This window comes from Leptopilina heterotoma, unplaced genomic scaffold (assembly GCF_015476425.1).
Source record: "Leptopilina heterotoma isolate Lh14 unplaced genomic scaffold, ASM1547642v1 Lhet_191, whole genome shotgun sequence".
Taxonomy (NCBI): Eukaryota; Metazoa; Arthropoda; class Insecta; order Hymenoptera; family Figitidae; genus Leptopilina; species Leptopilina heterotoma.
This window is the reverse complement of record NW_025110910.1, coordinates 1,134,900-1,160,784: the sequence shown is the minus strand read 5'-3', so window position 1 is coordinate 1,160,784 and position 25,885 is coordinate 1,134,900. Positions and strand designations below refer to the sequence as shown.

The window sequence follows — 25,885 nt, the reverse complement described above, 5'->3', positions numbered from 1 at the left end:
AAAATATATTAACTTTATTATTTCAAAATACGTTTATTAAACCAAATGTAAACTCGTAAAGTTCCAATCAAATATTTAAATATAGATAAATGTGGATTGTCTCAAGTGTTACAGATGCTAATTTGCTTACTTACGTCAATTAAAATTCAAATATTAAAATTTTATTATTTTTTCTAGCATTAACGTATTTTCTAAGTAGATATTTTGAAAAGCTGTATAAATTTGAAAATATGCGATTAAAATTTAATTTAAATTTAATTTTAAATTTAATTTTAAATTTAAATTAAGAAGTGGGGGATTGAGAAGACAATGATTGGAATAAAAATGTTATAAACAATCAAATAACAATTTATTTACGTTCGACAATATAGTACTTAACAATCTACATAAGAAATGTAATATTTTACACTGTACAAAAATAGTATTTCTTATTTGGAAAAATAAATATATAATTTTTTAATTTTTCCTAAAAGCAAAGTTATGAATTACTTTATTATTACTAATGAATACTTTTAAAAATTTTGCGCGCAAAAAATTGTACAAGTTACACAAGCGTCCCATATGCCTAATAAATTTTTTGAAAAAAATCCTTATTTACAAAAAAGTTTATAATTTCTAACTTAATAAAAATATAATTTATTTACAATGATATGTGTTGATATTGGTTTTTGTATATAATTTATGTTCTTAAGCAAAACAAAAATATAGTTATTTCATATAATTGAGAACTGTATACAAAAGTGATTTTACTTTTCCTTAAGGGTGCCAACCTTGTAAAATATTTTTCAAAAATAATTAAAGAAATTCCACTATGAAATTTTCCACTTTATTAAAAACAATAATCGCAAATATATGAAGTCTTATTTAGAGAAAATATAATATACAATCTTTAAAACTAAAAGTTTTACAAATCATTTTAAGATGATGATGAAGTTAAACAAAATCTATCAAAATGCTTTTTAAAAAAAGTGAAATTTAGCTTATTTTTTTAGGGTTTATATATAATTCTCTTTTTCTTGCTGTTCATGTAAATTTTGCAATACTTTCGAATTTTTCTACAAAAAAAATTTAGATATGAAATAAATATTCTATATCCAGGCCTCGGATCGACTTAAACTTTTAAGACACAAAAAAAGTCGCTTTAGTCGATTAAAAATACAAAAAGAGTCGAAAAAGTCATAATATCCAAGACCTGCATAGAATCTAAAAATAAATTAATTTTATAATGTTGGCAGGATTACTTTTATGTTAATTATTGTTTAAACAATGTCAATAAGAGGATACTATGGAGAAAAACTCTCGCAATTAATAACCATTGTCTCTTTTCTATTCAGTATCTTTGGATTTCTAGCCATCGCGTTAGACAAGAATTGTCTGCTCGCTTTAAAATCCACACGATACAAAACTACGCACTAGACCTAATTAAAAAGTAATTAATAAAAATTCTCACAATTCATTGAAGAAATTATATTCTAAATTTTAGAAAATCTACTATTGATATTTCTTCACTGAAGAAATTATATTCGAAATTTTAGAAAATCTACTATTAATATTTCTTCACTGAAAAAATTATATTTTAAATTTTAGAAAATCTACTATTTATATTTCTTCACTGAAAAATTATATTCTAACTTTTATATATTTCTTCACTTTCTTTAATTATATTCTAAGTTTTAGATATTTCTTCATTGAAAAAATTATATTCTAAATTTTAGAAAATTTACTATTGATATTTCTTCACTGAAAAAGTGATATTCTAAATTTAAGAAAATCTGCTTAAATAGGCGCCAAGAATATTTCCCACTTAAATAAAGTGGGAAATATTTTTGACGCCTATTTAAGTAGATTTTCTAAAATTTAAAATATAATTTCTTCAGTGAAGAACTATGAATATATCTCTTGTGAGAATTTTTAACTTAAAATAATTGGAAGTATTTACAAATATAATTTCCATTGCAAGGAAGTAATTTCAGTCTGATTTATATACAATATTCGTCCACTAAAAATAAATTTGTTCATGCTTCAGAGTCCAAATTAAGATCAGCCTCAATCTCATCGGGACTCCTGAGATCGATGACAAAACGTTTTTTCGAATTAATACTTTGCACTTCGACTTTTTTTTGCGTCGATTTAATGTGCTGGGAATAAATCTGAAAGGCCGAAGCTAATGCGTAAGTCAATTGTCTCGCATGATGTTTCGATTCGCAAACAAATCCGTGACATTCGAAGGGCGAGAGACGGCGGAAGTTGTCGGTTTCCCTAACGACAATCATGGAAAAAACTCTCGTATAAACGAGATCCTGAACTCCATAGGAAATTGTCTCAATCGGATAGACCTTGGAGATTCCAGCGTCGAGTTTTTTCTTATTACCTCCCAATGGCAAGAGGGCAACGCCTTCATTCGAGACGACGAGCTTAATAAACGGTAGAATTGAACCGGCCGGTAATGATTTTGCCGCAGCCACCATATTATCGACTGGCTTGCGAGTGTGCTTTATACCCCAGAGGCCTCTGGCGTCGTGAGATCCGAGATATTTCACCTGAAATACTTGCGGCAAATCACTTGAACCTTCAAATACATTGTTGTTGATTGTCAATTTCGAGAGTTTCGAAGAAATAATGTCCTTCTTGCTTTCTTCACTCAGGCCTGGGGGATTGTCTTTCTTCATCTCGATGGAATTCTGAAACGTTGATGAATTAATATTTTTGTAAATTTTTTTTTTTAAATATGAAATTTCATTTATTACAAATAATGTACGTTACACTGCAAAAAGAAGCATCTTAATTTAAGATGTTTTGGTAGTCATTTTTAAGATGTTTTGGTAGTCACTTTTGAAATACTTAAAGTATCTTAAATTAAGACACTTGTCGTAACTTTTCGCAAAATATTAAAAGTGTCTTATTATTACATTTTTCAATAAATTAAAAATATAGATATTTAAAACGAACTATTATAATTCTCCTTCTTTTTTCTTAAATGACGTGAGGCTTTGCCAACTGTCAGAACAACAAACTATTTACTATTATAATATTGCTATATATTATTTATGACACATTGAAAGGTTATGTTTAATTATTTACAACCACAAACTATAGAATGAGAAGAATGTGTTTTTTCTCTTTCCTACTACTAACTAAAGAAAGATAGAGATGGAAATGGAGATAAGAAGTAAGTATAACCACCAGATGGCGCATTGGAGCGTATAGTCATTCCCAATAGGAAGTATGTATTCTTTTGTTTTTACGTAATCAATGGCAGAAACAAAAAAGTGACATGTCATTTGAGAATCAAAATTTTGATTTCAAAATCAAAACATCGGACAATTTTAATGTTAATTAATTAATTAAATTTATTTTTTAAATTCAATTTAATAAAATAATAAATAATATAATAATATATGGCATATAATGTATAATAATACAATATAAAGAATATAATAATAAAAAAAATAAATGAATGTAATTTAATTAATAAAAACTAATTTGAGTGGGGAATTATATAATTGTCTAATTCTATAGAATCAGTGATTATCTGAATAATTTTTTAGCAAAAAAAGATAATGCTTTATAATTTATAATCAATATCCTGTATTTTTTATTTATCAACATTTTAAAATGACATTAAATGTAGCTCCTGAAGTCAGCGTCGAAAACAAGTATTTTCTATTTTTAAATATGAAATTGGGTCTAATGTAAATTCTTTTATTCAACTAAAAGTTTAAATAACTTTTAGTGCAGTTTTTTATTTTAAAATCTTTTTAACAAGTGTTTTTAATTTCGTGAACAAAATTATATTCGACGGTCAGCGTCGACCATAATTTCAAGGACCTATTAAATTACAGTTTTATATTTTAACAAAAATAAAGTTAGTAAATTAAAAAATTGTTACTATTGTATTTTTTAAAACTATTTTACGTGAAACGATTCTACGAAAACCGCTTTACGTAAATCCGTAAAAAATTTTCGAACGGAATTTATGAAAATATTCCACATTGTATATTTTTGTAGAGTTTTTGATAACTTTTAAAGAAGTTATTGAAAACTATAAAAATATACAATATGTAGAATATTTGCAGAAATTATAAACGGAAATTTTTTATGGAATTCCTGTAGAATCATTTCACTTTATATAAAGGGAAAAAACAAAATCTATAATACATTACATTTAAATGAGCCAAAAATCACAAAATACATCACTTTTTTTTAATTACATTTTTTCAATTTGTTATCCAAATCACAAAGGAACTTCGAAATTCGGCTATTGTTATGATATGAAATACCCAAGATTTCATAATCAAAATACTCCATCGTATGGAGATAACCAGTTGGATAGTTACAATGCCATACGTAGTAAACGCTAAATAACAATAAAGTAGCTTTTGTGGCATCGGGTTCTGCAAGCTGAACTCTGGCCCCATCGCAGACAACTAAAACCTCGGCAATTTTTATCCCCGATGTGTAAACAACAAGCCTTGGCGAAGAATTTGTAGCCGTTAATAATGCGGTCGTACTCTTTCCTGCCTATTTGACATTAAAAAAATTTTTTATCAAATACATAAATTGAATATATATTAATACAAAAATATTATTACCTCTTCAATTGTGATCAATGGTTCATTTAGTTTACGATATTTTGCTAGCATTAACGTTTCATGAAGTTTTTGAACGACTTGAATTTTATGCACTTCAGTTTCAATCTTAATGTCAAAAAAAATCGCCACATTTCCTATCATTTTATCTACTAAATCACGTAATGAAATTTCGGTCTTGTCCCGGAGAAGAGAAAAGTCATGTATAATCTGAAATAGAAATATGATTTGAGAATAAAATATCGAGAAACTTGTATCAAAAAACAGAATAAAAGTAATGCATGTTCTTTTATTTCATAACAGATATTTTACATTAAAACTATTTCACCAAAAACCTGCTGAATAGAAGAAATAACAATACTTACGTATGTATATGACTGAAGCCGAGGATATTCTTTAATAACATCCCGCACATTCTTCGATTTGTTTTCAATCCATTCCCTGCGTTGAAAATATGTTTCTCTCTGTAACCGTTTAACGTGGTTTGATTCTTCACTGACAGAGCATTTTTTTAAAGCTGCCATAGCTTCATTGCTATCAGTTTCGCTAGATAATTTAATTTTTTTTGTAGGCGTAGAAGCCGAAACTGAATTATTTTGCCTTTTTTCACAAAGATTTGATTTTAATTGTTTTCGATTGCGAATTGCTGTTGTCATCTGAGTCTTCAAAACATCCTATAGGAAACCAGAAGTATTAATGAAATAAATAATAATTAATCTTTAGTAAATTTATAAAATACTTACGAAATTATTTTTATTGCCTCCTTTTAACTCGGGAAATGTCTCTACAATCGTTTTACAATAATTATCATATTCTGTGCTTGTGGGATCGTTGTTGGTTATCAATTGTAAATGCGTGGACCAGAAAGAGATGAATTCCCATTGGAATTCAAATACATCATCGTTTTCCTTTATTTTTAGTAGCTGTGGTGGTAACGATGGTAATTTTGCCGGATAATTAACGTGAGGAGTTTGAAAAGAATGTCCTTTTGATTTTGAAGTCGATGGCTTATGGTCATCAAGTACTTTCTGCAAGAAAGAGTATTATTGATATTAATAACTAAGTCGAATAACATACTCATTTGTATAAAACTCATTGACTTTAAAGTAAAGTTACTTGAACGTTAATAACTTCTTTCGTAAAAGTTCTCTGTGAGACGGTGTTTTCAATAATTGTAGGATTTTTTAACTCCGGTAGAATTTTGTCGTCACTTGATGTTAAATTTTCGACAAGTTTTCCATCAGACTTTTGTTTCGAAATTAAAACAACATTTAAGACACAATCATTTTCTATTTCATCGTCTGAATCAAGATCACAATATTGCTTAATTTTCTGATTTTCTTGTTGTAGAACTAAATATTTATTTTCAAACATAATATTGAGAGCTTTATCTTTTTCAGCAAATTTTAAAAGTGCTTCTTTTATACTTTGGCAATCGCTAGCACTTTCATCTTTATCAAATTTGATTTTTTTACATCGACTTTGATCGCCAGTGCCAATTTTACAGTACACTGATTTTAACGGCATTTTCACCACTTTCAACAAACAATTGGAACGAAAAACGGATTTTTGCAATATTTGCAAGCGAAAGCAGACGTTTCGGCGCGATGAGTTTCAGTTGGGCAGAGGTGGGAAACCTATAGTGTGAAAGTCAAGAACTATAAAGACCTGTTTACATACAGGGGCCAATCAACACATAAGGCCGCAGTCCCATGGCAGCGTTTTGCGTTGCGTTGTAATGAGAGAGAATGCAGCAAACGTATATTTGCGTCTTTTTCTCTCCCATTACGAAACGCAACGCAAAACGCTGTCATGGGACTGCGGCACCCGAGTGAGAGAGTCAGACCGTGCCATAAAGCTAGATTCACAGTGTTGATTGTGTCAAACCGGGCTTTATAGTTCTTTTTCTTACTATAGGTTTACTATCTCGCTGTATTATTCGTGCCAAAACGAAAGAAGAAAGAAGTAATTGTCGCTTTCGTTAACGCAAATATTACAATAATTCGTTTATCATTCCGATTGTTTATTAGTAGAAGGTGAAAATGCTGACAAAATCCGTGTACTGTAAAATTGGCACTGGCGATCAAAGCCGATGTAAAAAAATTAAATTTGATAAAGATGAAAGTGCTAGCGATTGCCAAAGTATAAAAGAAGCACTTTTAAAATGTGCTGAAAAAGATAAAGCTCTCAATATTATGTTTGAAAATAAATATTTAGTTCTACAACAAGAAAATCAGAAAATTAAACAGAACTGCGATCTCGATTCACAAGAATCTGTAGAAAATGAGAGTGTCTTAAATGTCTTATTAATTTCAATTCAACACTCAGATGCCAAACCTGTCGAAATTTCGACATTATGTGATTACAAAATTCTAGCAACGTTCGATGATCCTGTAATTAAAGAAAATACCTTCGATAAAACTCCCTTGAAAGAATTGATTAAGGTTGAGGTAAGTGTTTTTGCTTTAAGGTGAATAAATTCTATGATAAAATAAGAATTTTATACCAGTTAGATACTAATATTAAATACCCTTTCTTACAGCAAGTACTTGATAATCCCATTCCGTCTTCTTCAAAATCAAAGGGACCTATCTTTCAAACGCCTAGAGTTAACTATCCGGCAGAATTGCCATCATTACCAACACATTTGAAAAAAATAAAAGCCGATGATAAAGTGTATGAATCCCAGGCACCATTTATATTCTTGTGGTCTACGCATCTAGAATCTTTAACCGATTGTATGCCAACGAAAATAGAACTTTTTAACTATTGTAAGACGATCGTCGATAGTTTTCCTGAGTTAAAAGGTGGCGAAAAGAATGATTTCGTAAGTATTTTATAAATTTACTTTAGCTTAAATTATGATTCATTTAGTTAATTTTTCTAAATTTTTGTAGGATGTTCTGAAGAATCAGATATCGACAGCAATTCGAAATCGACGATATCAGCGAAAAATAAAATTAAATAAATCTAAAAAAACTCAAAATAATTCAGTTTCGGCTTCTACGCCTACAAAAAAAATTAAATTATCTAGCGAAACTGATAGCAATGAAGCTATGGCAGCTTTAAAAAAATGCTCTGCCAGTGACGAATCTAATCACGCGCAAAGGTTGCTGAGAGAAACCTATTTTCAACGAAGGGAATGGATTGAAAATGAATCGAAGAATGTGCGGGATATTATTATAGAATATCCTTGGCTTGAATCATATGCATCAGTACGTATATTTAATATCCTTTCGTTAATTTATCTCCACAAATGACGAAAACTTAAATTGACTTCACAATTTCGTGCTTAAAATAAATAGATTACTTTTAATAAAATAGTTTTACCATAAAATGTTTGAGAAGTTTTAGTTTTAATTTTTTTAATTAAACTAATTGAAATTCGTTAAATATAAATTGGGTTAAATAAAAATTTCGTCAAGCAAAAATGCGATTTGATATAAATTTGGTTAAACACAAATTTTAGTATTTTAAATTTTTATTGAAATAAAAATCTACTAATAAAATAACTATTCTAATCAGGCCTGATTCTAATTATCTAATTTAATTTACCTAAATAAAAATTGGTTCAAGTTCAAATTTGTTTATGCTGAAAAGAAATACAATTAAATGAATATTCTGATAAATAAAAATTTGACTAAATGGAAATCCAGTTAAAAAAATTTCTCTATATAAAAATTTGTTTAAAAGAAAATCCCGCCAAAAATCAATTCATTACAATAAAATTTAAATTACATAAAAATTCTGTTCAACATAAATTTGTTTACGTTAATATAAGCTAAAATATAAATTCGATTATTTAATCAATAAACATAAATTTGTCCTATGCTTTCGTAAAATAAGAATTTCGATAACTTTCAAATCATATTTCTATTTCAGATTATACTTGACTTTTCTCTTCTCCGGGACAAAACCGAAATTTCATTACGTGATTCAGTAGATAAAATGATAGGAAATGTGGCAATTTTTTTTGACATAAAGATTGAAAGTGAAGTACATAAAATTCAAGCTGTTCAAAAACTTCATGAAAATTTGATGGTAGCAAAAGTTAGTAAATTAAATGAACCATTCATCACAATTGAAGAGGTAATGTAATATTCTTAAATGTGACGCGATCTGAAGAAAGGGACCTTAGAAGCAAAAAATTATAGGTTATGTTTGCAATTTTTTAAATGAAAATACAAAAAAAGGATCAACTGTCAATATAAATCATTAAAGTTTAAGTCTTCATTAAAACTAAAATATTTAATAAACACTGATTTTAATTCGAAATAAGTAAAAAGAAACTTTCAAACAAGAAAAAAGTAACTCTAACCCAACCTTAAAATGATTTGCTTCTAAGGTCCCTTTCTTCAGATCGCGTCACAAATTAAAATTTGAACTATTTTGATAAAACTGTTTTGCAAATGTCAGTCGTAAATTGCTACCAAAAATAAATTTTTAATTGTAAATAGGCAGGAAGGGATACGTCAAGTTTATTAACGGCTCCAAATTCTGCACCAAGGATTGTCATCTACACTGCGGAGGGCAGATTTGCTGAGGTCTTCGTTGTCTGCGATGGGGCCCGAGTTAAGCTTGCAGAACCCAATGCAACAAAAGCTACTTTATTGTTATTTAGCGTCTACTACGTATGGAATTGCGTATATCCAACTGGTTATTTCCATACGTTGCAGTATTTTGATTATGCAATCTTGGGCCTTTCACATGCGAAAAATAACCGAATTTCAAAGTTCATTCGTGATTTCGAGTATAAGTTAAACAAGTTCCAAGTTAAACAAACGTGATGTGTTGTTTGTAATTTTAGTTTTTCTTAAATGAAATATTTTAAGGATTTTATTTTTTTATTTAATTTAATGATAAAATGTGACAATTATTGAAAATATTAAGTTGTAAAAAATTAGAAACAATACAACAGTAACTGTTTTAATCTACGAATATTATTTTTGTTAATAAATTATAAAACTACGATTTAATGTTAATTTAAAGTGTTTATAAATAAAATATAATTTCATAATATAAACGTTAACCTAAAAAAAACTTTGTAATTTTTAGAGTAATGTAAATAGTTGAAGTAATTTTATTGCTTTAAACAATATTCAATTTTCTTAATAAAATTTGTACAATTTAGGCTTTTTTACTTAATTTACAATATAAGTAAATCATCCGTAAAATTCCGTTCGTTCGTGATCAAGTAAAATGACATACTTGCTGTTTTCAAATTCAAATTGAGGTATCGGATGTGGAAATATTAGATCCTTTAGCCTGATTACATTTTGAGAGATAATACAAGGTTTTCTAATTTCGTAACTATTTAAAGTTTCCTTGTATTGTATCGTATCTAAATTGATGAAAAGAAACAATATTATGTCGTCGATAACAAAGATTTCTTTAATTACTCCAAATATTGGGAGTGAATTTTCGTCGCATTCTAACAAAATTATTGATCCTTCTTTGTACTTTGTTCCGTGTGATTTCACTCGAAGACAGCGAGAAATAATAAAAGTTTCTATTTTATCTTGTGGAATGAAATCGAGAAGTAATTCCATGTGAGGCAAATTTCTCAATAGCAGTCTTTGACCCATAGTTATTTCATCTCCCTGATACAAGAATTTTTTGGATTCTCTTCCACGGAATGTAGCGAGTTGAGAACAAAGTCGCGCTTGATGTCGATAGCACAAAGTTAAGGACATGTTTTTAAAACTTCTAACTACCGGCACTAATTGCTTGAAGTAACCGTGTTCTCTTTCGAAACCGAAGCACCACTGCTGACGAGCAGGACCAAATATTCGTATATATTGAGGCAAGTGCGTTATAAAATGAAACTTTGGTACAAGCCATTCGGGATATAAACGCTTGAATGTTAAATCAAATATTTCTATCATTCTCGCCAATACGTACGTAGTATTGAGATGAATTTCATATGCAAAGCAAACATTTACAATTTGTAACATACTTATATGAAGTAAAATATGCTCCAAATGTTCACTGTCGTCTTCTATAATCCATTCATTCAATAAAAACGGTAGGCAATGAGCAAGAGCCAATGTTTGCGACGCACTTTGCTTCAACTTCGAATCCCTTCTGAGCTGGTCTTCAAGAATCTCCCCAGGTTTGTTGCTTTTGAAATGACCAAACTCGAAATTTTTTATCTTTTCATTTAAATCCCCCACAGATAAAAGTTCCTCATCAATGATAAAGTACCAAAGAATAGCTCGAATGGTTACTTCCATCACACCTTCAGGAAATAAATGCATTGCATCTTGGGGAAGACATTTAGTCACGTCCATAATTTCGCATAAAGGAGATTCCGAATTTACCCCATAGCGCCGTTTCCAAAAAGAACTAACAGCATTGGATGCAGTTGGATCTGTTACAGCATCCACATGCTGTCGATGAGATTCTGCATTTCGATGGAGGAAGTCATCCTTAAAATTCGATTTCCATTCCTCTTTTCTTACTATACATGTTCTGCATAGGCGAATTGATGATACTGATTCCTTAAAACCACCTAAAAAAGCAGAAGCAGGAGTATCCCCAGCAGAGAATAATAAGGAACCTTTGAACAGTAATTCCTCGTTGTCAACTGTAATAGAAACTCCTCTCGTTCGTAATATTTTGATGTCCTCAATGAAAGGTTTAAGTAACTTTTCAAGTCCGAATTTTTTTATTAACTTCGCCTTAACTGCTGCTAACAAAAAAATTGAATTTTGACCCGATCGTAATTTTGGGTCTATGTTACCTAGAGTCCAATAAAACATTCCCAGTTTTTGTGTCGTCGCATGACTACCAAGAGGATTTGCAATACCTATTTCATCGTAATACAATATAACGGCTAGAGGATTTTCCATCTGTCGAAAAACTTCGTTTTCTTTGTAATACGATCCATCCAAAACAGTCCTAAGAACACCATCATTCACGAAGTTTCTTTCATTAATATTATCCCGAATTTCTTTGTTTAACAATAAATTTTTTAGATTTTTTAAAAATGGAACAATGAAAGCTTCCTCTTTAACTTCAATTAAATGTGGTATTTCTTGATTTTTTTTCTTCCACTTTAAGGAAACTCCAAGTGTCAATGGTTCGGCGCAAACCATTGACAGCTCATTAATTAAAAAGTGATCTAAATACCATTTAGATTTAATTGGTTCAAATACAAATGTTGGATCATATGTTTCTTCTAATAACCTTTCCAATTCGTTGACATTAACCAAATTTGTATTTGGATTTCTGCGATTTTTAATTTCATTCTGTAAAATAAATAATAATTTTAATTATTATTTTTCTCTAATACTTTTATCAATTTTTTTTATCAGCAATTTTATCACTTAATTAATTATTGTAACTAAAAGGAATTGTTAAAATATATCTTTGGAAATACGAATTGAAACAATTAAAGTTACTGGAATTAATTGGAAAAATGTTGAAAGTTACTTAAAATAAAAACATATAAAAAATATATTTGTGCTAAAGAAATTTATTTTTTCAAAATTGAAAAAATAAATTTATACTATACTTACTAATACGTTCGTCGCAAATACTTTCATTAACTCAGTTACTCCAGTTATAATTTTGTCAGTTGCAACTTGAGAAACTTTACAAGTTTCCCTTATGTCAACTATAAATTGAGCTGCTTTCCAATTTAATTCCTCTAAAGGTTCAACATTTTGATCTGCATTATCTATAAGAAAAATAATTAATATTAATTAATTAACACATGGGTAAATTCCATGGGAGCAGAAAGTGTAAAAAGGACTAAGAAGAATCTGACCATTAAATAGTAGGCTCAAAACAATACTTTGGTTTTTATTACAACAAAAAGTTTAATTACAAAGCGATTTGAATGATACATTAAATTATATTTTTAACGCTTTCTCAAGTTAAAATTTTTAAGTAATTGTATAAAAAATTAATTTAATTAACATCATAATTTAAAAAATATATTTTTATTTTCCTTTAAAACAGTAGGATAAAATAAATATCATAATTAATCTTACTTGGTGCATTTTGAACAATAACCACATTATTTGGTACGTTATCCACATTATTTTCTCCACCACCATTTTGCACAAGTGGTTGACGATGATAACGACTCTTATGTTGTTTATAGGAGCTCCACTTCTTAAAAGTAACTCCACATTGAGAATGATAACATGTCACTTTAAATAGTGGATCAAAACGGTGGAAACGTATAATATGTTTTTCTAAATGGCCGACAGTGAAACCGATGAAATAGCACATACCACACTTAAAGCGATCCATGTTTTATCTATTTTATTATTCTTATCATTTTATCTATTTTAAAATAATTGATCATAGATGATAAATATTTTGGATGCTTTGTTTTAAAAAACTAGAAACGTAGAATGACTAATGTAGAAGGGAAACAATCTTGTATTAACTGATACAATATTTCTAAAATTGGCCACCAGTTAGCGTTTCTAAATATGTCAACTCAAGGTGCAGCCACATTATGTAAGTTTGGGTTGAGTCCACAATAGGCACTTTTTTTAAAGCGATGCATACCCTCTTCTACATCGATTTCCATTGTTCGAACAATGGAAATCGATGTAGAGGGTATGCATCGCACTAGAAAAGTGCCTATTGTGGACTCAACCTTAAAGGCGATTCTCCAATATCAAGTTTTACGTCGACATGGTGGCAGGGTTGCGTAGTTACGCGTAATCTTGAGTTTTTGAGGTAATTTACCTGATGTAATTTACCAACCTAACCCTGCACGGTGGACGACTTTGGCTTAAAAGCTATTGTTGCCAATTGATTGATTAAGAGATTAAAATCCATAATAATTAATTAAAAATGAATGAATTAATAATAGTTAATTAACTATAAATCAATTAATTACTTTTATTACTAATTGATTAATAGTCATTATCACGACTAAATAACTTGAAAATTGGTGTAATGAAGAAGTGCCTTAAAAGATTAAAATATAACCACATGGAAATAAGCATTCTGTTTTGTTATTTTGTGATGAGAGCCTTTATAGGTTATGTACAAACGTCATTGTGTTCTTTACTGTTTTTACTTAATATAATAGTAAAATAATATAAAAAGTATAAATAAGTATAATAGTAAAATAATATAAAATAGTAAAAAAAATTCGTCGATATGCAGAATAATGTTGACACTTATAGTATCTGACATTTTAGTAACTTGCAGTATAGACGTATCTTACAATTAACCTGTAACTTATAGCTCAAATATCTTATTACATCTAAAACATCTTACAATAAGGTATTTAGTCTAACTTAACCAAGTATCTTATTTTTTAAAACAGAACAAACGTTTAAATATTGCTTAAGATGTTAAAATTGTCTTAGATTTCAATAAGATACTTCACAAACTGTTCTATTTTAAGATGTAAGATGGCATTTATCCATCTTACATCTGATTTTAAGATACTAATAAAAGTACTTCTTTTTGCAGTGTAATTATATGTTTTATTAATAAAATAACTATTCTTAAAAATTATAATCAAATTTCTTAAAACGATTCAATTATTTTCGAAAAATATTCGAAATTCAATTATTTTCCATATCTAGAATTTCATAAAATTTCGCAAATTCAATTATTTAAAAAAAAATTTATAAAATTGATCCAAAATTCAATTATTTTCATAAATAATAAAATTGCCACAGAAATTCAATTATTTTCAAATATTTTAATAAAATTTTTCGAAAGAAATAAATTATTTTAAATTCAATATTAAATACATTTTTTAAAAATAATTCAATTATTCTTTTAGATTTTAATAAAATTCTTCCCTAGAACTCAATTATATACATAAATTATTCTTCGAAAGAATTCAATTATTAAAGATAAATAACAAAATTATTCTGGTAAATTCAATTATTTTGAGTCAATTTAATAAAATTCTTTGCAAAATTCAATTATTTTCATAAATAACAATATTCATCACAAGAATTCAATATTTTTAAAAGTAATAAATTTCTTCATGTCAATTTAAGGCTATGTCCAAGTTGTGAAATGTAAACAAACCAAAAGGTCACTACACCAGCACTAAAAACGCAATTTTGTGACATCCAATTCTCCCACAAAAAATAACATTTTTACACTTTCTTTACGAAAATGGAAAATTAGAGTATCAAAGTTTCCAAAAAAATCATTTTTGACTATGAGCAATAAAAAGCAATTAGTAAAATAACTAATTAAAATGACCTGTAAAATGGCATTTTTGACGCGTCGCGAAAAATAAACTGTTTGAGTATATCAACCGCACGGATGATGAAGACGTTCCATGTCAGCGATTGGACCTTCAACATGTGGAAAGGGAAATTTTTCCCTTTCCTCCTTAAAATTACAAGAGAAAGGGTAAAAACTTCTTCATCGTCCGTGCGGTTGATATAGTCAAACAGTTTAATTTTTCGCGACGTGAACTCTGTTGCTCGCTGCGCGTGCGCAGACCGTACCAAGGTCGCAATGACACTGCCATGCAAAAAGGCACATTTTTTTTTTTGACTGAATTTCAGTGGTTTTCTTATTTTTTCAGTTATTCAAAGTTTAGTTACCAAATTCGATACTTTAGTTCACCATTTCTATAAAGAAAATGTGAATTTATCTTTATTTACGCAAATGGGAACCGCGAAAAAATGCTTCACTATTCGGTCTATAATGGGGCATTTTTTCGCTGTTCGCATTTGCGTAAATCAATATAAATTCACATTTTCTTTATGGAAATGGCGAAATAAAGTATCGAATTTGGTAACTACACCTTGCATAGCTGAAAAAAATGAGAAAATAACTAAGTTTCAGTAGAAAACAAAATGTGCATTTTCGCATGGTGCTGTCAATGCATTCTTAGTTTTGGTTTTGAATGATACTCAGTGGTTTTCTCATTTTTTCAGCTATGCAAGGTGTAGTTACCACATTCGATACTTTAGTTCGCCATTTCCATAAAGAAAATGTGAATTTATATTGATTTACGCAAATGCGAACAGCGAAAAAATGCCCCATTATAGACCGAATAGTGAAGCATTTTTTCGCGGTTCCCATTTGCGTAAATAAAGATAAATTCACATTTTCTTTATAGAAATGGTGAACTAAAGTATCGAATTTGGTAACTAAACTTTGAATAACTGAAAAAATAAGAAAACCACTGAAATTCAGTCAAAAAAAAAAATGTGCCTTTTTGCATGGCAGTGTCATTGCGACCTTGGTACGGTCTGCGCACGCGCAGCGAGCAACAGAGTTCACGTCGCGAAAAATTAAACTGTTTGACTATATCAACCGCACGGACGATGAAGAAGTTTTTACCCTTTCTCTTGTAATTTCAAGGAGGAAAGGGAAAAATTTACCCTTCCACATGTTGAAGGTCCAATCGCTGACATGGAACTTCTTCATCATCCGTGCGGTTGATATACTCAAACAGTTTATTTTTCGCGACGCGTCAAAAATGCTCTTTTACAGGTAATTTTAATTAGTTATTTTACTAATTGCTTTTTATTGCTCATAGTCAAAAATGATTTTTTTGGAAACTTTGATACTCTAATTTTCCATTTTCGTAAAGAAAGTGTAAAAATGTTATTTTTTGTGGGAGAATTGGATGTCACAAAATTGCGTTTTTAGTGCTGGTGTAGTGACCTTATGGTTTGTTTACATTTCACAACTTGGACATAGCCTTAATTATTTTTGAAAATTTTATAAAAAGCGTTCGCAAGAATTCAATTATTTTCATTTCATAAGAATAAGAAGATTTCATTTCATAAGAAATTTCCAAATAATTGAATTTGAACCTTTTCAAAATTCAATTATTTAAATACAAAAATTTGTAATTTATTAAATAATTGAATATTTCTTCAAATAGAATTTTTATGAAGAATTTTATTAAAATTTTTAAAAATAATTAAATTCTTTTGGTGAATTTAAAAAAAACTTTTACGAATAAGAGCAATTTTTTATCATTTTATTTAAAATTGAATTAAAAAATAATTGAAAATCTGCGATAAGTTTTGTTATTTTTGAAAATAATTGAATTCCTGCTACGAATTTTATTAAAAAATTTTTTAAAGAATTGAATTCCTGAATTGAATTTGTGAAAATAATTGAATTCCGGAGAAAAATTTTATTATTTATAAAAATAATTGATTTTTTACGAAGAATTTTTTTCAAATATTTTGAAATAATTGAATTCCCATAAAAAATTTGTTATTTGTGAAAATAATTGAATTCTTAAGAAGAATTGTATTGAAAATAATTTAACTATATCAGAAAATTTTATTAAAATTGCAATTTTATTCACTAAATCTTGTAAAGAATGTTGTCAAAATTTTTTTAAATAATAGAATATTTTAAAGAATTTTATTTAAATTTTTCAAAATACTTGAATTTCTCAGAACTATTTTCTTAAATTCTTTGAATATAATTACGAAAAAGACACTAAAATTCAGAATTTTCTTATGAATTTAAAAATTTTAATTTTTCCACTACTTTTAATAAAAATCCCAGACTTTTTCCTGATCTCAATCGTTATTTATTATAAAAATACAATCTCCTTAGTTATTTAGTATAAAAACATAAAAATGAAAACAGAAAGAAAATAGTTTTTCGTTTAAAAAAATAAAGTATTTAACCATTTAAAGGAATCATTTATTAAGACTTTCACTCTGTGGCGGAAATGAATTTATAAGTAATTATGAATTCAATAACTCTCTTCTCAACTCCTGGTTAAATGCAACTACCAAATAAAAATTAAATATTGAAACGAAAGCAAACATTGACACGAAAAAAAATAAATTTTAATAATTATAATTCAATCAAAAAGGAGGCTTTTTAATTTTTTCTCCTTAAAACGCACTTTCTTCACCAAAATTATATAAAAGAGAATTTAGTATTATAGTAAATAAATATAATACAAAAGTAAATAATTAAAATATAAACTAAAAAATATACAAAATATGAACTATAAATTAAAATAAAACTGAAGTTTATAAATAAAGTAATAAAGGTTATAGATATCTTCAGTATAATGAAGTTTATAAATAAAGTAATAAAGTTTATAAATATCTTCAGTATATTGAAGTTAATAAATAAAGTAATAAAATTTGTAGATATCTTCAATATATACTGAAGTTTATAAATAAAGTAATAAAGGTTATAGATATCTTTAGTACACTGAAGTTTATAAATAAAATAATAAAGTTTATAAATATCTTTAGTATACTGATGTTCATAAAAAAAGTAATAAAGTTTACAAATATCTTCAGTGCACTGAAGTTTACAAATTTCTTAATACTTTTTCAAACACTGAAGAAAGAACAAAACAAATATTTATTTAAAAACTAGTTAAAACTATTGAAAACTGTTTAATTTTGTATATAGTAGAGACTATAGTGAAGAAACTAAAAAATAAAATGCACAGTGAAATCAGTTGCGATGTAAAAGTGTTATAAATATTTACACTTACGTGTTGAATGTCCGTGTCCTTCAGGCACTGTGGCTTCACTTTCAAATGATACTCAACCACGTTTGGTATGTTCGGCGTGTCACGAGCAACTGAGGTCTCCGTGTGTTGCCGTTTCTCGAGTAAATCGCTTCCGGTTTCCGGTGAAGTTGTGCCTCCCTTCACCACGCCTTTCGACGGTGCCAGAATGAATCCGCTGCTTGGGTTGGGGGTGTTTTTCAAAGAAGCTAATGCTGCTGTTCCTGCTATTGCCGCCGTCTCCTTGGAGCACTGCGCTCTACGGCACTCCCCCCTCTCCTCCTCTTTCTTCGTCATTCCTTTTGTAACCGCCGTTCGTGACGTCAACACCTTGCGCAGGACCAAATCGTCACGTCTTGTAAATCCAAAGCCATCGTCCGCTAGTTCCATTATTTCTGCAAGCAATTTCTGTTTAATATGGCTAAAGTCAAAATATTTTCATTTTAAACTACTTTTGCATGGTTTGCTAGATTTTTGCTATGGTAAAAAAAAATAAATAAAAAAAAAAGTAAAAAAAAATTTTGAGGATTTTAAATATATTTGTCATTATATATTGTCCATGGTCAAGGGGGTAATTACTGATTAAAATGGTGTACACTCTAATACACTAAATTTCCCTGCTATTACGCGTATTATCCAGTATTACAGGGTATTACAGAACTATTACAGGGTATTATTGATTATTACAGAATATTACCTCTATATTATGTGGTATTACACTGACGTAATAATGCTCTATTACACACTATTACGTGACTATTACATGACTATTACGTGAGGAGCGTACACGCTAATACACAAGTAAATACCCCCTCGTCCATGGTACTCTAATTTTTACCCATAGTCAAAATAAAAACTTCGCACTCGATAATTAATTTTAAAAAAGTAGCTTTCAAACTAAAAAAGGAAGTAAAAAAATACCTATCGAAAAATTAAACTCGACGATCAAAAAAACTCGTTTTAGACATTTTACAAAACGGTCAAAAATTCCATTCCATATTTTTTATTTTTCTGACTTTTTCCTAATTTTTATAATGTTTACAAAGAATTCAATTAAAATTTTTAAGAGTAATTAAATGTCTGTATGGTAGTTTATTAATTTTTTTTTTAAAATAATTGAATTCCTAAAAAGCATTTTATTATTTATGAAAATAATTGAATTTTTGGAAACGATTTTATTAGAATGTTTTTTATTCTATTAGAGAATCTATTTTATTTTATTAGAATGTTTTTAAATAATTGAGTTTTCAAGAAGAATTTTATTAAAATATTTGAAAATAATTGAATTTCTGTGAAAAATTCTAATATTTTTTGAATAATTGAATTCTTTCAAAGAATTTAAAAAAACCATTCCTTTTAATTAATTGATTTTTTTCGAGGAATTAAAATTAAATCTTCAAGAATAATTACATTTTTTGAGCAATTCCTGTAAAATTGTATTAAAAATAATTGAAATCTTGAGATGAATTTTATTATTTATAAAAATAATTTAATATTTGCTAAAAATTTTATTAAAATTTTCAAAAATAATTGAATTCCTGAGAAGAATTTGATTATTTATAGAAATAATTGAATTACTGCGAAAAATTTTATTAAAATTTTCAAAAAGAATTGAATTTCTGTGAAAAAATGTGTCATTTTTGACAATAATTGAATTCTTCATAAGAATTTTATAAACATTGTTTTAAATAATTAATTTCTTTGAAATAAAATGAATATTAAATTTAATTTTAAATAATTGAATTCTTATGTGAAAAACATTATTTGTGAAAATAATTGAATTCTTGCTTAGAATTTTATCAAAAAATTTTTTAAAAAAATCGAATTTCCATGAAAAATGTTATGATTAATGAAATTATTTGAATTATTGTGAAGAATTGTTTAAGAATTTTGTTAAATAATTGATTTTTTCGAAATTTTTTTGAAAATGCTATTCTAAATTAATTGAATTCATGTGGAAATTTGATTGTTTATAAAAATAATTTAATTTTAGATGAATTTTATCAATTTTTTGCTTTAAATAATTGAATTCTTTTGCGAAATCTTATGGAAATGGTAGATATTGAAAATAATTGAATTTCGAAAATTTTTTGAAAATAATTGAATTGTTTTAAAGAATTTGATTATAATATTTGAGAAGTTTTTTGATCTCTAGTATTAGCGAATTGAAAGTAGTAGAAATTCCCAAAAAAATTCTTTTAATTTGAATTCGCAAAAAATATTTTATTAAGTTTGTATAAAAATTGCATTTTTTTGCTATAAAGTCAGATAGAGATTTCCTGCACAAATACCAACTACTAGATCAAGATACGAAATTTCGTTAAGTCGTAACGACTCCTTTTAAATTTAATCCGGAAACCAGCTGTTGAGTAGCACGTGCTGCACCTTGCAATCAGCATTGTGCGGCGAACCGTTTTTTTTTTCTTAAAGGCAACAGCTATACTAATCTATATTTACTATTATATTTTTTGTTTTTTATTAGAGACGATATTGTAATAAATAATACATAATTATAACAGTGTTGCATACACGTAAATAACAATTTTCTAACAACTTTTTAACAATGTTAAAAATACCAAAAATGTTAAAAACTTAAAAAATATGTTATATAGTACTTCAACTTAAAATATTAAGTCACAAAAAAAAATAAAAATATATACAATTTGAAATTTAAAGTTAAAAAAAATGTAAGTAAATTCAAGTGCAAAATGAAATTTTTATAAATTCTGTAAAAAAAACGTTTTTTAGAGATAAATATGCGACAATGAGAATGAGGTATTAAAATATTCAAAGAAGGGCAGGAAACGAATCAGGTGACTGTAAGGTAGAATTCGTTAATATATTCACCGCACAGGTGTGTCGTTTCACTGAGTTTCACACGCACTTTACTTTTCCCTAATGTCTATTTTTAACTAAATCAAAAACAGCTAATGAATTATTTAAAAAATGTCCGTTAATAGTTTCCCATAAAAATTTTTCACCCTTTTCAACAATTTTCACTATTTTTGCTAATTTTTAAATTTCTATTGAAAAAAACGAAGTCTGTCCCCTCGTTTACATCTTAAAATTAATTTTCATGTTTTATACAAAGAAGCAAATAGATTTTTTTTTAAACTTTTAATTTTTAAAAATTATTATTTTTCAACCAGTTTTATAATAATTCAAGGTTTAATTTTAAGCTGTAATTAAAGAATTTATATGATTGTTAAATTCAATGTTTTATTAAAAAAAAAAAAAAAAAAAAATTATATTTAAGGTTGAAAATTGAGTTTAAATGAATTTTCTTTTCTTTAAAAAGTAAAAGAAAAAGTCATCGGCAAAGATGAAAGTTCAACGTCTTATTATAGAATAGTAATTTTCTATACTACACCCGGTGTATATAAATATTGTGCAGCCTTACACCTGTCGTATGGTTATACCCACCTACAATATACCAGAACAAAAACGTTTTAAATTAATGTCTACGCGCTTTCAAGAATAATTTAAATGAGATTTATTTTACCCGTAACTTCAACATTTTTATTTACAATTTACATTTATTTATTACTATTATTATTTATATATATATTTCTACATATTTAATTAATTTAATTTTAAACATTTAAAAAAAGATTTCATTTAAACATTAAAAAAACATTTAAGAAACATTTAATTTAAACAATTAAACATAAAAAAAAAATTTTAAACAACTTAAATTTTTGAAAAATGTTATATTAGGATTTTCTTAGGACCCAAAGAAATTGTTTTCTTTAGGAGAAAAAAAAATTGTTTTATTTCGAAAATTCATGAAAAGCAAATTTAAATAATCAAGAAGAAAACAACTTTGACATTAGATTGTTGTGCGCAAGAGCGCAATTAATCTCAAATCGAAACCATCTGCAAAGCGGCTGAAAGCGATGATGCAATTGGTTATTACGGTCTTGAAGATTTCCGTTAAGCGAGCATCTTCTGTCTCATTGAAGGACAAGAAAATTGCTGAACAGTCGTGCGAAACTATCCAGTCCCCCTTAAAAAAATAAAAAAAAAATAAAAAAAAATAAATAAAAAAACGAACCAGGGGAAAATTAATCTTCTATATTTATCCACAGGAAGATCTCCCCCCCAACAATTACTTATTATAGCGCGAGGTGAAAAAAATACCCATTGAAATAGAAATAAATGTTTTGAATAAGTAAAAGGAAAATTATACTGTTTTATATACTGAATTAGCTAAAGTTTTCGAAAAAAGGCGTGTTTCCCGCCAAAAAGAAAGAAAAAAAATATAAAATAAACAATCGGCTCGTGCTCAGAGACCGTGAGTTGCTTTTACCATTGTCCGGCAATTTAAATTGTACTTGTGTGTATAAACACACGAAGCGTATGATTCCCTTTTCATTTCGAGCGCACGGAACAATTACGGGATACCGGAAGTAGCGTAGAACGGAAACCGGTATGTGCGAGTACTGCCACTGAGGAGTGGGGGTCTAACGATGCGTGGACATCCGTCATTTCGGAAGTTACGGATGATAGATGTAAAAAAGCAACGATCATCCTCTAACTATGTTAGAGAACTATAATTTTATCGCCTTTTGTCACTCCATGTGGAATTTTGCATAAGAAATTCATTTGACATTAAACAATTTATCAAAAATTTAATTTAACATAAATTTCAATTGACTAAACTATTTATCAAAAATTTCATTTGATATTAAACAATTTAACATACATTTCATTTGACATTAAACAATTTAACATAAATTTCATTTGACATTAAACAATTTATCAAAAATTTAATTTGACATTAAACAATTTAACATAAATTTCATTTGACATTAAACAATTTGACATAAATTTCATTTAACATTAAACAATTTAACATAAATTTCATTTGACATTAAACAATTTATCAAAAATTTAATTTGACATTAAACAATTTAACATAAATTTCATTTGACATAAATTTCATTTAACATTAAACAATTTAACATAAATTTCATTTGACATTAAACAATTAATCAAAAATTTATTTTGACATTAAACAATTTAACATAACTTTCATTTAACATTAAACAATTTAACATAAATTTCATTTGACATAACAATTGTTTACAATTTATCAAAAATTTAATTTGACATTAAACAATTTAACGTAACTTTCATTTGGCATTAAACAATTTAACATAACTTTCATTTGGCATTAAACAATTTAACATAAATTTCATTTGACATTAAACAATCTAACTGTAATTCATATCAAATCAATTTTATGTCAATTGAAATTTATGTCAAATGAATTTAAAGTCAAACTGTAATTTATATCAAGTGAATTTTATGTCAATTGAAATTTATGTCAAATGGATTTTTCGTCTTATTTATTCAAATGAAAATTGTGTCTTAAATAGAAAATCTCTGAAATCAAATTTCACGTATAGATAAAATATATGTTATAAAACATTATCAAAAAAGAAAAAAAATCAATTAAGTAGAAAAAAATGTTGATAAAAATTCCGAAAAACAATTCGCGAGATAAAAATTCAACAATGTTGAAAAATCCGAAAAATGAATTTCGATTAAATGAAACTTATCAAGATAAATAAAAATTGATTATAATGCAAATTTTTCGAATAATCTGTTAAATAAAAAACCTCATCCAACTTTTCGAAATAAAATTCTTTCGCAAAATATTCATATGTAAGTTTTTCAAATTTATATATTCTTCATTTTTCTTAATTTCACTTGGTAATAAAATATAGGTACTTAATAGTCAAAATTATTTACTCACATAAATAAAATCAATGCTGTAATTTTAAATGATAAAATTTTTTTTTTCGCAAAAAATTGTGCAATTATTGACTGTTATATGTAAATGCACTTCGGAGAATGATGGAAGGAAGTTGAACCGCACACCGGATCTTACTCTCGATTGACTGTCGATTATTGTAAGCCAAGCTGCTATGCTTTAGTCTTACAAGTATACATATAGATAGTGAAACGAAATAATCCCATGATCCTCAATGTTTCTCACGGTTACGGTGTATTCAATGATGATTTATTTTGCGAAACTACTTTTGACACTTTGCTTTATTTTTAATTGAGACTAATTTCCTATGAGGAATCAGATTATATTTCGATACTCTATTTTTTTTTTTTATTTTTTTTTTATTCATATTTTTATTTATTTTGTATTCATATTTTTATTTATTTATTAAATTCTTATTTATTTATTCAATTTTTATTTATATTTATATTTTCATTAAATTTTTATTATTATTATTTTTATAAAAAAAATTTTTTTATTTTTTTTTTCAAAATAAAGTCTTAGAGAGTGTCTTGATTTTGTTGAAATAAGCAAAAATTTGGTGTTTTACTTGATAATCTTTTCACCAAATTACGAAAAAATAAATATAAATCGTTTCGAAATTTGGTTTCTTTAGGAAACAATAGAACCAGATTTCAAATTTTTTCCTTATCTTGCAGTTATTTTTTTTAAGCAAACACTCGCACTGCTTTATCGAAAAAAAGATTATATAATGTAGAAAAAAAATGTTTTCAACTTAAAAAAAATCTTTAATCTACAAAATGCTTTTTATAGAAAAAAATAACTAATTTTTATTACTTCTAAATGCGGAATAATTTAAAAATTGATAAAGAATTTTTTTTGCTATAATTTTCATTTTTCGTCAAAAAATATTTATCAATTTTTAAAATATTTATCAATAATGATAAGGTTGTTTTATAAAAAATAATTTTAATGGTGTTGATTTTAAAAATAAGGTACATTACTATTGTCGAGGTCGTATAGTGTGTGCGAGCTGTATATAGGTGTGAAAACATCTTTATAAAAGTTCCCGATAAGTCGATAAGAATTTTAATGAATCATTTCTTATCTTTTTCCATTACAAAATCGCTAATAAGAATTATTCAGGAATCTTTACCGTGAACAATAAGCGAATAATGAAAAAGAATCTTGATTTTCATAGATTTCTGAGCACTGAAATTTTATATAATTTCACTTCATAACTTATTAATCCTTTTTTTTATCAATTTTTATCTAAAAATTGATTTTATCTATCTTCCGGTTTTTATGAATTTTTAGCAACTCAATGAATGATTTTTAAAAAATGTATGAATTTAAAATTTTTTAATTTTATACCTAATTTTAAAAAATTTATGAAAATTAATTTTTTTTTTAATTTTATAATTTTAAAAAATTGTTTTAATATACCTTTGTAAGTTCTACAGGTACAACCACTTGATTTGCGTCAACATCGCGAGAAACGTTATGATTTTCGTTAAAAAAAAGAAACGAAGGATACAAATACCGATTTATCAAAAATTAATACAAAATGCGAAAATGAAACGAATTTTCTGAAATGGAAAATCTATTCGACGGAAGAGGTTTCGTTTAACCGGTACAGGAATGTGTCTCGTGCCGACACTGAAACGAAATGTGGGGCATGAGCCGCTCTCGAGCACCAACTGATAAATCCAATGTGAGCAAGTCTACTTTGTATTATTTGTCCCGTCATTATAAACATATGTATGTATTAGATTTCAATGTAAAGTGTACGTACACAGGTGTATATCTGATATACGTCACGTCCGGATAGTTCTTTTTCACGTCAATTATTGAAAAGTACAATTTTTTATTAAAAAAAATAAATAAATAAAGAAAAAGTTTTTATTTTGAAAAATTAACGAAATTCATTAATTCTAGAACCAAAATAAATTGTTTAATTATAAAAAAGTTTGGTAAATACCAAAAAAATGATTCTTCCACTTGAGAACGCCAAGATCACCACTAGGTGGCGAGAAATCTGCCATCTAGCGTTGACCTTGGCGTTCGCAGGTGAAAAAA

The 25,885-nt window shown here is 27.2% G+C and overlaps 2 protein-coding genes across 7 annotated transcripts; one reads left to right on the top strand and one right to left on the bottom strand.

Moving 5' to 3' along the window:
- Positions 1-332: 332 nt before the first annotated feature.
- LOC122500895 lies at positions 333-25,495 on the bottom strand. 5 transcript variants are annotated; one of them, XM_043610044.1, is made up of 7 exons: positions 25,253-25,495; positions 18,034-18,443; positions 5,333-5,617; positions 4,955-5,263; positions 4,593-4,799; positions 4,212-4,521; positions 2,548-2,681 (listed from the first exon to the last, which is right to left on the bottom strand). In XM_043610044.1, coding segments are annotated over exons 2-7 (1,518 nt in total). In that variant the 5' UTR covers positions 18,439-18,443; positions 25,253-25,495; the 3' UTR covers positions 2,548-2,679. The 5 variants fall into 5 exon arrangements, with proteins under 5 accessions (XP_043465981.1, XP_043465982.1, XP_043465979.1 ...); XM_043610045.1 differs by lacking the exon at positions 25,253-25,495 and adding an exon at positions 23,810-23,992; XM_043610043.1 differs by lacking the exons at positions 18,034-18,443; positions 25,253-25,495 and adding an exon at positions 5,706-6,117.
- LOC122500894 lies at positions 6,616-9,454 on the top strand. Of its 2 annotated transcripts, none has more exons than XM_043610041.1 (5): positions 6,616-7,039; positions 7,132-7,416; positions 7,487-7,804; positions 8,472-8,678; positions 9,047-9,454. In XM_043610041.1, exons 1-5 carry the CDS (start codon positions 6,632-6,634, stop codon positions 9,374-9,376), a joined length of 1,548 nt encoding a protein of 515 aa, XP_043465976.1. In that variant the 5' UTR covers positions 6,616-6,631; the 3' UTR covers positions 9,377-9,454. The 2 variants fall into 2 exon arrangements, with proteins under 2 accessions (XP_043465976.1, XP_043465977.1); XM_043610042.1 differs by having other exon boundaries at positions 9,051-9,203.
- Positions 25,496-25,885: the final 390 nt, after the last annotated feature.

Excerpts from the sequence above, each read along its gene's own strand:
- LOC122500894 (XM_043610041.1), top strand. The coding sequence starts at position 6,632 with ATGCTGACAAAATCCGTGTACTGTAAAATTGGCACTGGCGATCAAAGC. Across the intron at positions 7,040-7,131 it reads AAGAATTGATTAAGGTTGAG|CAAGTACTTGATAATCCCAT; the intron begins GTAAGTGTTTTT and ends CCTTTCTTACAG. Across the intron at positions 7,417-7,486 it reads GTGGCGAAAAGAATGATTTC|GATGTTCTGAAGAATCAGAT; the intron begins GTAAGTATTTTA and ends AAATTTTTGTAG.
- LOC122500895 (XM_043610043.1), bottom strand. The coding sequence starts at position 6,116 with ATGCCGTTAAAATCAGTGTACTGTAAAATTGGCACTGGCGATCAAAGT. Across the intron at positions 5,618-5,705 it reads AAGAAGTTATTAACGTTCAA|AAAGTACTTGATGACCATAA; the intron begins GTAACTTTACTT and ends TCTTTCTTGCAG. Across the intron at positions 4,522-4,592 it reads CATTGATCACAATTGAAGAG|GCAGGAAAGAGTACGACCGC; the intron begins GTAATAATATTT and ends AATGTCAAATAG.